At 44.1% G+C, this 12,704-nt stretch overlaps 1 protein-coding gene across 1 annotated transcript in view; it reads right to left on the reverse strand.

Annotated features, from left to right (window-relative positions):
• Window positions 1–6,323: 6,323 nt before the first annotated feature.
• LOC104252902 (bifunctional heparan sulfate N-deacetylase/N-sulfotransferase 4) overlaps window positions 6,324–12,704 on the reverse strand; it is an 86,158-nt gene continuing 79,777 nt past the window's right edge. The window contains exons 11-13 of the mRNA XM_059826839.1: window positions 12,358–12,467; window positions 6,732–6,834; window positions 6,324–6,443 (exon numbers count right to left, since the gene is read on the reverse strand). Of these exons, the coding sequence (XP_059682822.1) occupies window positions 6,324–6,443; window positions 6,732–6,834; window positions 12,358–12,467 (333 nt within the window). The remainder of the gene's footprint in view (window positions 6,444–6,731; window positions 6,835–12,357; window positions 12,468–12,704) is intronic.

A 12,704-nucleotide genomic window follows, 5' to 3' on the forward strand; every position in this document is an offset into this window, starting at 1 on the left:
AGAATCCTTGACTCTGATATGATTTAACCTCATTCTGACAGATCTGTAAAACAAATTAATATTTTATAATAAAAAGTAGAAGCATTATGATACTTTAGGGGAACAAAATATCAGTATCTCGTAATTCTGAGTGCACTGTTTGAGCCACCTTCAAGGCAATTTGCATCAGCTGAAATCAGGTCCTTTTAAGATTCCTCCAACAGAGCAGAGAAAAAGCCTGGTGTGATAATTGGAGAAGGAGCTTACGTAGGGCTGCCCGAATATCCGCACCTCTCATCGAGGGCAGGCAGGTAATACTTTTGAAAGGCAGGCCCATAAATGCGCGTTACGCAGCGTAACGAACACGTAAGTGTCAGACTTGCTTGAATTAATGTTCTCTGCCCAGGAGGTGGAGGAGGAGGGAGGTAGAGGACGAGGTCGATGGCACTCCCAGCGCTGCTGCAGCGGCCGGGGCTGTAAATCCCACGGCGTCGGGGCTGCTGTGTTGAGGATGGGTGAAAGCCTCGAGGAGTTGCTGAGGCAGGAGAAGTTGAGTCAAGGCATGACTTGAAATATACGGCAGAGGTTATTGAAGAGCAGATTTTGGCTCGAGATGGGAAAGAGGATTTAAAGAAAGAAAAAAAGCGCTCTCTATAATACACCATCAGAAGTGTTTATTCTGCGGCAGTGAGAAGAACCAATAATAAGGTGTGTGCACATCAATTATTTAAAACAATTCCAGCAAATACAGACTTTGACCTCCCTCACCACCCCCACCCTCCCCAACAAAAATACTTTGAGTGATCAAAATCTATTTTGATTCCTTTTTCTTCAACACCAAGTATTTGTTCAACTGGATTTGCTGTCGTCACATAGAAGGGGAAAGAAAAAGAAAGGAAAAAAAAGAGCTTCGGCAAGACAGCAAAGTTTTTCCTCAGCTCTATCAAGAGGGTGTCTTTTGTTTTGAGATACTACAGAAATGATAGTAAGTCTTACAAAAGTTATCCAGTCACTGGAGCACCGAACACTTCAGAATCTGTGGCGCTTGCAAATCCTAATTTATTTTTGGTAGCTTTTCTAGACAGGATAGTGATGGAGGAATCGAATCCATAGACGGGTCCACACCTTTGCAGTCACGCCAGAAGGATGAACTGGAAGGAAAAAAGAGAAAATAAAGACAATGTAAGAAATATTGTCTGAGAGGGAAATTCCTATCCCAAGAACATACACTTAAATAAAAAAGTCTCCAAAGCAACAATTCCTGGCAGATTTATGCAGAGGTGTATGAACTAATATAATGATGGACAGACTACCTTTTAAAGCTAAGTTTCATGGTCTGATACTGATGAGGATAAATATAGTGAGGTGATCACATGAGATTTCAGCTCGGTGACAAAGAGAGGGATGGCACTGCAATCTGGGAGCTAAAATGGGCAAAGCTGAATTGCATGTGCCAGAGAGAGCTTCTCCTGACGCCAGTGGCGAACTTAATCTTACTTAACTACAACAAAATTAGGCACTTAGTCTCTGCTGATTTATATACCTATGTTGTACCTGTTTTACGCAGCTGTCACACGCTCACACATCTATTATAAACATCACTTTTAAACCCATTATAAACATAATTTGCTACTGATGGAAACTAAATGACTAGTTCGGACTTGATGTCTAACTTTATGGTGGCACAGCTTAAGGGAAATGAGCACCCTGCACCCAATTTATTCTCGGCCGATGGTTCTGGAGGTGAATAATGTTCCCCTGTCTCATGGGCTCTGCCTGTCGCCTGCTTTTCAGATGCGCTACGCTGGGTCAAGATTTAACACAAATGGAAAGGAAAAGGAGGAGGGGGAAGGAAGAGGAGGAAATATTCAGCTTCTGCTTTTGTATTCAGGGCATGTCCCCACTGCCTTATTATCACATCAGAGAGTCTGGACCCATCAGCGTTTTCATTACGCAACGCTTTCCTCCCCCAAGAATTTATAATTCCGCCATCTTAATTTGTTTTGGGGACACTCAGCAGTCTGATTTCCTATCAGAGAGAAAATTTGTTTTATTAGAAAACATCTATGAGCGGTTAATCCGGCAACTTTATTTTAGACCTTGAGAGGTCAATGCATAATTTAGAAGGTTTTGGATTCCATTCTGATTGCTTCTCGCTCAAAGACAACCTTGATTATACAAGCTCGGTTTTCTGAGGGCCAAAGTCCTGCTTTAATCATGCTTTAATATGCTGCCATAGAGCCTGATGCTCTTAGGGTTTTCTGTTTCTCGTAGCCGGTGAGGGACCCGCGTGGTACGGCGAGACCAGAAGTGGTGCAGCCCCGTGGGGTGCTGGAGGCGGGGGATGGCTTGCAGCTCCAACCACGGCAGTGCACCGACCGAGAGAGGTGGGGAGAAGAAATTGCCGTTCGGTAATAGAAATCAAACTAGTGATGGATTTCCAGCGGTTGTAGGGCTACGCGACGCTTGAACCACACAGATTGTGTCTTATGAAGCCAGCTCTTGGAGGCCAACTGGGGTCTGCTGGAATTAATAGGAAGACTCCCACTGGTCTCCACGGGCAGTAGGTCAGGTCCTCGGTGCGGCAAGGCTCCTTCAAACCTCTGCAGGAATCCGTATTTCCAGGGGAATGGGAGCGAACTGCAGCTGCAGCCCTCCAGTATGTAAAACTCCTATTGATTTACAGCCTGCACCACACGGAGGTATTGTGGAGATGAATCCTGTAGCTTATGAATAGGAAAGAAGGGCCAGCATTACCTTTCCCAGCTACAGCCCCCTTGCCATGAATAAATGTTTCATTTTTATTGCATTTGTTTTGCTGGTCTTTAAGAATCCCAACAATTACGTGGTCAGCGATATGAAAGGCATAAAAGAAAACGAGATCATTTACAGCTAGTTCACAAAGGCTCCTCTATAATACGGTGGTTCACAGAAATTCTGTGTTGATGGGTCCTATTACAAGTGGAAGGAATGAAACTTTGAAATAGTGTTATTTCATCTTTATAGGACACATAATGAAGTCAATTCAAATGTCAGTTTTCAGTGGAACACGAGATCTCTCGGAAATGTGATGCCCATTCAAACTTAAAAAATAACAATGAGGTATAAAAATATCCAGTGTGTTTTAAGGACATGATGCTATTACAGAGCTGAGAGTTGAAAGGACTTAATTCTTTTTTTTCTAAATGAAAAGCTAAGAACAAGAAATAATTTTCCAGATTTTACGGTATTTATCTTGTTTGCTTGAAAAACTCCTGAAACCAATTTCATCTTTATTTAGCTTTTAATCAAGAAGTTATGAAGTCATCTTTTAATTAATGATGAGCCAATTCTAATGCATTTTAACAGCTAAAATTTTATCAAATGATTGATTTTAGATGTTCTTCTCTGGCCAAGCTTTACTTATCCAAAACTCTCATCAGACTAGTCATCTTTGTAACTGACTGACTGACTCCCCCCGCCCCCCCCCCCCCCCCCGGAAAAAAAAAAAAAGCCAAAAAAACTCCCATAAGGTTCCTTTTATTTGGCATTTAATTTGCCCTAGCTCTTTTTGAAGAGTCCTCCTGGTTGAAATATAAGAACTAGAAAAATTATTTTAGGAAAACAAAACAAAATCGAAATCTTCCCTCAGACCCTCCCAGCTCCCTCTCATCTTCAACAACTACAGCTGTGAGATAAAATACCATGTCCTTTTCAGCTCACCTAATTTTAGACCTATACAGCTGAGCTCTTCCTCTGAATGAGTTGTCTATTGTCCTTTTACAATCAATAGAGAGGAAGAGGCAAGATTAATCGCCCTCGTTTAAGAAGTCTGCTTTGTGATGAGATGAATGGTGTCCTAGAAGCGCTATTTCCCTTCATCACCTATAAAATAAAGTAGATGTCTCACTTATGTGAGATGAATCCCATCTCAATATTTAAAAGCAAACATGAGACTGGGCAAGGCTTGCCTTTTGGGCTTTCCTGTACGTCCTTGTGTGAGTAGGCTAGTGCAGCGCTGGTGGGGTTGGGCATGTCATGCTCCGGCAGCAGCCGGCAGCCGCTGGGCAGGGGGTACCCGTCCTTGTCCTCTTCCCACCCCTGCTGTGGGTCCTCCCGCAGAAGGAGCGAGGGCTGAGGTGGAGGGCAGGAGTGCAGGGGGCCACGCAGCGACTTGGTGCGGGTTGTGCCTCAGCCTCTTCTCTGTGCAACCCCGCGGGCTGCGTGTGCGGGACCAAGGAGGGCAGTGCTGGCTCCTTGTGTGGGTGAGGGACCTGGACCAGGGCAGTGCTGGGACTGAGAAAAGGGCTGGAACAGTGCCGAGGGAAGAAGCAGCCAGGCACGTTCAGATGGGCAGCGGTGGAGGAAAGCGATGGAAACTGGGTGAGAGGAAACACCGTGGCGGGCAAGTGGTGCCAGAGGACACTCACTGACAAGTGCCACTGCCACCGAGTGGGGAGCAGGATGGGTGGCACCAGGATAGCTCTGGGAAGCACTGGACTTGTCAATCCAAAATAAGCTAGTGTCATGATCTTGGTGGACACTCTCATGATTTAGCAGTTTGGTAATGCTAAGATGGATATCTACATCTATCAACTGATTTAAAGCCCAAATTAATTTGTTCAAGTGCCCTTGAATGCCACCGCCCATGACGTGCACTGATCTGTGCTCCCCACGGCTCTCACTACTCCGAATTCACGGTGCAACCCCCATGTCCAGTTCTGCCTCCTGAGCTAGGGAGTAAGGATCAAATTCATGGGAAAGGGAAAGCCCAAAGCCTCTGCAGCACCTGAAATGGCTTGTGCCTAGGAAGTAAGGCGGGGAAATTTGGAAACTAAAACCTACTCCATTTTGTGCTGCATAAAGAACATGTAGCAAAGCTTTGCCCGCTTTCGTTTTCTTGAGAAAAAGTGTTAGAAGGCTAAAATGCCTAAATGGTATTTGTTCCTTCAGCTTAAATTTCCCAGTGAGTTTCTGCCCAGTCTTGTTGACCTTGCCCACACAGATTTGAGAAGAAAGCACAGTTCATAATACCGTTTTTTTTGTGAACGACCCTTTCATTTACCTATGGGCACAAAACCCAGATATTTAAAACTAAGTGTAGCTCTGATCTGGATATGCAGTAGGTAGATATGCAGGCATAAAAATATATGCATCATATATATATATATGTGCGATATATAGTGGATATGCTTGTCCTTTCAACTCCGTTAAAGTCTATAGAAAGAGTTTATTTGTCAACAGACTGTAGGTTTTTTTCCAAACCTGAACAAATACCTTTGGTCATTAAAGTTTTTTTTCTGTAGTAGCTTGCAGACTGAGACCCTAAATGGCTAACCCAATCTCTTACTTTGAAGGCTTCAGAGCAAAAACATCACTTTCCAGATAGGAACAAAATTATTGATATTAGGTTATTGTCAGCGCACCGCTTTCGTGGCCTGTTTAGATTTTAAAAGGTTTTGATAGAGTTTTAAGGAGTCCTGTGGCTTTATGACAAAATATTTGATACAGTTTTGCATCTCAGAGCTGCTGTAGGAACCCAACAGATGCAATGACAAACCTTGTCAGGGTGGCAAAGTAGCCACATCCAAAAGTCAGGCGATGGATTTCACTGAGATCTGGGAGGAGGACCACCTCGCTGCCTTGCACCTCAACAACCCACACGACTCCAGTAAATCAGAATATATCTTGTTGTGAAGGGAAAAAAAAACCAACCCAGCAACAGAAGAAAGAGCACAGACTGTCATCAGTTATTACAGGAATCCCAGGGAAGCTGGTTAGGTGAGAATTTAGCCCATCCCTTTCCATGGGATGGTGCATTAATACTACATATACCATAACCATTAGGGAACCTGACCGCAAAGTGCTGAATATCCCCCTGTAAAATGATACAAATACTTGCAGGGTTGGGGGAAAAACCAGCATAAACAAATGTGGCAAAACCCCAGCAGATGACCAACCTCACAGTCCAGTGAGAGATGTTCCCATCCTTTGCTCGTGTCCTGACAGACTGCAATTTGTCATGTACACTGAAGTCAATCCGTCCTCCACACAGTTTCTGGTACTTCGTGGTGAACAGAGGAACTAGGCTATGCACGAATCTCGGTCTGGATAAAGAGTAATGCCACGTAGCTCCGTATTATTTCCTGGAAGCTGACAAAAGGGGTCGATGCTAATAACTGTCAGCACGTGCATATAAACAGTTGTTGGGTTTAGGGTTTTTATTCTTTTGTGTTTTGGTTTTTTTTTTAATAGAAAGAGCGTTATTCATGAGGTCCTCTACTGATGATCACAAGTGAGTTGGAGAAGCAAGGGGTTTGACGGTGAAGGAAATCGTCCTTGTTTGGGTCCCCCGCCCTTGCGTGCTACCTGACCTTCTGCAGCTCCTGTCTCAGCCAGGAGGGCAGGGGCTGCCCCAGCCTGTGCAGCAGCTTGGACAACTCCACGTTGTGGTCTCTGTAGTAGCTTGACAGAAACGCTCGAGACTAAGAAGGGTGAAAAAAAACAACAGTCAAAGAAGGAAACCCACCCGACGGCAGATTTCGGCAGGTGCTCCTGCCCGGGAGCTGTGCACTGCTCCCAGAGAGGGGCTCCTAAGAGGGGGCAATTAATCTCCTGTCATTCAAAGCTCATTAAAAGTTTCTGATTTTTAAAAATATCAAGCCAGTGAAAATTAAAAAAAAAAAAAAAAAAAAATCAGTGTGTTTATTTTAGCTGTCAAACACAGAGTCAATATTGAAAAATGTTAACTTAAATCTCTGCAAAGCCCTTACCTCTTGGTCCATTGGTGGGTATTTTCGACCTTTGCTTTTTCCCAGGCACTTTGTTTTCCCTCCTTCCAATAACTGGCACCAAAAGCCTTTCTGAGGGTCAAACCTATAGAGGATTATATTTTTTGAAAGACCGCCCTACAGAAGAATCTCCCAGCTACTAAGACATCAGTGTTAGCCAACAATTATTGCTGCACACATCTCTCTAGATGACTGAAATACTGAGGACAGAGTGGGAAACAGCTTTCTTCTCTTCTGAAAGCTCTGGGGATTTATTTTTTTCACAAATTTACTTTGGGAGGGGCTCAAGGCAAGAAGTTGTGCTTTACCTACACTAGCTAATTTTTGTTCTATGTGTCCAGCATATAAGGTACAAGTTTTAAGCGTTGACCTATAGGATGCCAGTCAAGGTCCTGAGCTTCAGTCTCAAGGATCTTACACGGACCCACTCCAGACGGTGACTCATATTTTATTGTCTGGTTTTGGTCGGAGATTTTATTCATGTCAAACTGCTCCGTGTAGCCCGGTGGGATGCTGATGTTTTGATCAATTGGCACTTGAACAAAGAACGCTTTGTTGAAAAAATTACTAATCAGCTCTTTTCCTGGAATTAGATGCGCTATATTCTCAAGGACATTATCCGCTGTGCTCAAGGAAGTCTCTCTGTGTGGCCGATTGCAGCTGATGCTGTTGTAGGTCAGCACCGTCAAGGTGAGATGGGTTAAAAAGGGCAAGCTGATCCGTTTGTTGACTTCAACAGGCATAGACTCAATCCCTAAGTCTATTTATACAGGAAAGTGTGTGATTGTTGCATGACTACAAAATGAGAAATACAATATTGAAATGTTTTTTGTTGATTTTTGAGTGAAATAAGCAGCGTTCAGGTCTACTGAAAGAACCGCTGGTTGGTTGTTGATAATTTAACTGCACCTGAGAAGTTGGTTGTTCCGTATCATTAGATCTAAATATCATTTTCATTCCAAAGATGGCATTATAGCATAAACACTGTCTTAGCAGTCTTATCTGGAATATGCAATTTGATTTTGATGTCTAAAATTCAAAGATATAAGAATTTTAGATTAAGGCTTTAAAGCACGTTCTCACTAAGGAATGAACAACATGCAGCGTTAAGTTTTGAATTTATTGCTATGGGACTTGCAGCATGCATAAAACATTGAAAATGTTCGCGTTTCTGCTATTCAGCAGATGTCTGAAAAGGATGAAGTATAATTGGCTGGAACACGGAGTTAATTACTTACAGACTACCTTTTTGCCCTGGGTCTATCCGTATGAGACGGGTGCACCTGCAATTTGCTGCTGTACATAAGTGAGCTAATTTCTGGAGAAGGGTGAACCTTCTTCACGTTTTTTTCTTGCCCAGCTTATTATTGCAGGCCTGACCCTTGTTTCCTAAATTGTCTCGGTAGCTGTATCAATTAAAAATAAATAAATCATTGATTAAATGGATATATCGATGATAGATTCATTTCTACTTTGGCCTTTTCCATCTGCTCGTTGCACGGTGAAGTACTCTAGCTGGCTTGCGCTAATTTCCCAAGAGAAGCAGCAATATAATGTGCTGGGTAAAAGGAAAACTGCAAAACTACGCCCCAAACAATATTTCTGCCTCAGAAGGAGCATGTTGAACATTATTAAGAGAACATGCAAATTTGGGTAGGGGAAAAGAGGGTAAGACAGCTCCGGCTGAATTCAACCCATCGCGTTCAGGTATTACAGAACTCTCAGGACTCCCGAAAACTTAATTGGGCACAATGGAAGTATTTATTTAAAAATAGTGATAGCCTTAAGGCTAAAGTTACAAGCGAGCTTTTTAAAGCAAGCAGTCAGCAGAAACCTTTCCTCCAGGCCCAGTTATCTTTTCTTCCCTTACAGAGTAAGCCTGTGGGAGATGCAGGGTTGAACCCGGGCACCCGTAAGCCCACCCCACGTCTCGGGAAGTCAGTACCCGATGCTGGAGGTGGGGAGGGTGCCTGTGAGGGCAGGGCTAAGCAATGCCACCATGAGGATCTTTCTCTTATTCTCTGACAAAATGTAGCAGCACTCCAAGAGAAAACATTTACTTAAGCATGCTGCCCTAATCCTGTCTTTTCCTTTCCCTCCTGTTGTTCGCACGAGGGAAAACGAGGGAAATTTCCCCTATGAGGCTGGATGTGGAGCCTCATCTGTGGGCAGAGCGTGGCATGATGAGCCAGGCTGGAAGAAGCGGCGTGTTGGCTGCCCTTTGCCAAAGCCAGGCTCTGCCCTGTCTCCCTCCTTTGCTGCCTGCTGAGAAAAACAAAGGAAGAAGGGAAACACTGGCCCACGCTACCCCGGACTGTGAGTGATCTGAGGATGCTGGGCATGAAACACCTCTTCCTAGCAGTCAGTGGAGCTTTGGTAGGGCCATCTTGTGATTAAAAGGAAAGGTCTCTTGTAACTTTAGTCCCATGTGTCCTAGGTTTCCCTTCATTAAGTTCAGATACTTAAAAAAATTAAGCCCTTGGTCACTCCCTGTGAAAATGAGCGCGTGGGGGAGAGGTGGGAAACATCTCTTCAGTGCCGTAATGGGAACTTCATGAAGACCACTGACTAGTTTCCTTCTCCTAGCACTTTGTGTGGGGATCCCAATGTCTGTCTTTTGATGGCATTATGTGTAAAAGCCTTGCAACATTAGTTGATTTTCCCCCTTTGTTTTCACTACTCTAATAAAAAGCGCAGGTCATAGAATCATAGAATATTTTGGGTTGGAAGGGACTGTTAAAGGTCATCTAGTCCAACCCCCTGCAATGAGCAGGGACATCTTCCGCCAGATCAGGTTGCTCAGAGCCCCCTCCAACCTGACCGTGACTGTTTCCAGGGATGGGGCATCTACCACCCCTCTGGGCAACCTGTGCCAGTGCCTCACCACCCTCACAGTAAAGAATTTCTTCCTTATATCTAGTCTGAATCTAGGTCCTCTTTAGCAGGGTGTATAAGAAGTGACAGCCTCGTTGCCTGTCTCAGCTGTGGCTCTTACTAACCCGGCGTGATGTGCGCTTCTCTCCAGATGCCCGAGTGCTGCCTCTGTCTCCCCTCTGCTCTCTTTCCATGGCTCTGATTAGTACCCTCCTTCTGCCGGGGCTGATTTTACTCTCCTATAAGACGTTCAGGTAATTACTCAGGGTGATGGCCTTGTTGCTCACTAGTGTTTGCAGGACTGGGTCCTTAGGCTGGTCTGTGACAACTTTGAAAATGTGTGGTATACAGCTACTAGGCGGTAATGACTAGGAATGTTCCTATGCAATCTTTTTTACTTTGACAGTCCTACCATAAAGCAACTACATTGTTTAATGCATTTTTCTCTTCTATCCTAAATCCACACAGAATTGTGTGCTTCCACAGCACATTTGCATTCTTGATGCCTCTAAACAGTGATTGCATAATTTTATAGTTCTGTTTACAATCTATTTTTCCTGTCCAAACAAATATGAGAGGCCAAATGTTTTCCTGGTGTGTGACTCCACTGACTTTAATTTAGTTACAGAAAGGAAGATGTATGTATGTGGGTGTATATTTTTAAAAACCTAGCAGAAGGCACTGCAGATGTGCGGCAGCAGTTGTTCAAACATCAGTAGTTCAGCTGTGTATTCAAACTCCTCCTCTACTTCATCTGCTTCGGAAACCAATGGCTTAAAAAATTACATTCTGAAATCCAAAATTTTTCCTCTAGAAAAAGATTTTGGCAGAGCAATCCTTAAGACCCAAAGAACAACAAGCGCTCAACTCTCACTTTATACCTATTGTATAAATAACCATAACCCTCCCAGCGGGGGAAACATTAAGCAATAATCATATGCAGAGGGGAAGCAGTGCGGGGCAGATGGAAAGCCTGTGGTCTCATTTTCCCACTGTTTTCCTGCTACCAGCCTGCAGGGAAGGTGAGGTACAGGCTTTTCTACTTTCCACCCCATGTGCGGGCTCCTGCTCTCCGCTTGCACACTGAGTTGGAAAAATCTCCACCGGAGAGGCTCAGTGCAAAAGCTTCTTACGATTTTCTGCTGGACTAAGAGGGGAGAGAGAAATTCAGCCCACTCCCGCCTCTGCAGAGACTCTGCCTTCCTGCAGGGAATTGAGACATGTCAAAGAGAGAGTGCCACAGAGGCCATTAATCCCCTTTCATGGGGAAAGCCTCAACCTCCGGGTAGCGAGGATGAGAAACGTGATCCGGGCTCAGCGCAACTGCCTTTGCTAGATCCGAACCAAAGGCTGTGGGAATTCAATCAACGGGCTTTCCCTAGGTTCAGGGGACCTTGATTTGGGCTCCTACAGTTTTGGCACTGACACCCCAGCCCATGACCAGACAGGCTGCTCAGTTGGAGGGTTTTGTGCTCCGTGGGCAAATACCGCCTTGTCCCTATGCTCCAGGTGCTGCGCTTGAGCCCAGCACTTCCACGTTAGGGATCTACTATTAGTAGCTTATAAATTTACCAAACTTTAAGTGTACAGACTAAATTCTTCCGTGCCAGGGGTCTGGATACTACCAGGTAAAAGGTCAGCAGCGTTGGCTCAACCATATTTTTGTTCAGTCTGGAGAAGAGGATGTTGAGGGGAGACCTCATCGCTCTCTGCAATTACCTGAAAGGGGGTTGTGGGGAGGGGGGTGTTGGTCTCTTCTCCCAAGTGACAAGCAAAAGGACAAGAGGAAATGGCCTCAAGTTGTGCCAGGGGAGGTTTAGGCTGGATGTTAGGAAAAATTTCTTCACTGAGAGAGCGGTGAGACACTGGAATAAACTGCCCAGGGAGGTGGTGGAGTCACCATCGCTGGAGGTGTTCAAGGAACGTGTGGACGAGGCATTGTGGGACATGGTTTAATGGGCATGGTGGTGTTAGTTGATGGTTGGACTTGATGATCTTACAAGTCTTTTCCAACCTTAGTGATTCTGGGATTCTGTGATATATGAAAATGGGATTAGGGAATGGTATATTTGGTCCACGTCAAAAGCAAACAATCAAAGAAACCATGCGACCAGATGAATCTTACCATACTGAGTGCTTCTAACCAAATCTCTGTCATTAGACTCCCATATGAATGTGATAAAAACATTTAAGGCAAAATTTTCACACCTGACACGAGGTGGTCTTCAGCTTCTGGAGACTGTCATACGGTTCAACAGTCTGGTGTGCAAATGTGTGCTGAGCTCTTACACACACAATTCGCATCAGCTGAACGCACATGTACACAGTGCAGCGATGAAAGCAAAAGTAGGTACCCTGAGAAAACAAGTCCTGGACATCTCTAATCGAACACTCAAACTTAGCAGACATTTTTTACATGAATCTGGGTCTTTGCTCTGCATCTAATACAAAATACTGAGCGGTCATTTGTTCTGTACGTTGTGCGAAGTAGAGTTTGCGTGTGGAAATGTATGCAGTCATGCAATTAAATTCTGTAGTGTATTGTACGCGTGCAAGTTCAGGGAAAACTGGATGAGTGTTAAACATGACTTTAAGGAAACCCCAAGCTTTGCAAAATTAGCGTTGTTGTAATGTGTTTGTTGTTTGTTCGTTTGTAATTAATGATCAAGTGATCTTGGTAGGAAGGAACGTACACTGTGATCCCACAGGGCAGATAATAAAGGAACAGACTCACGTTAGAGCTTCGGAGTAATTATAATGAGGAGACACTCCAAGAAACTTCTGCACTTCATCCATCACAGTAGCTGGGTCACTTCTTAGCTGCTGTCCATCAATAATGAGCAACTGTAGGGGTAAATATGCTAGCTGTTTAGAAACAGGACTAAGGTTAGCGAAAGAATGACATTATTTCCTTTCTATGACAACGTGGATTTAAGTTAGCATGTGACTTTGTACAGTGCTCATAACAATCATATGGACGAACTTCTCTTTAGATTTACTTTTTACTTTATTATGTTGAATTTGTAGAGGTGGGCACCTCGTAACTCTGTGTGCGCACATTGTTCAAGTGCGAGAGCTAAC

This window comes from Gavia stellata, chromosome 19, assembly GCF_030936135.1.
Source record: "Gavia stellata isolate bGavSte3 chromosome 19, bGavSte3.hap2, whole genome shotgun sequence".
NCBI classification, from domain to species: Eukaryota; Metazoa; Chordata; class Aves; order Gaviiformes; family Gaviidae; genus Gavia; species Gavia stellata.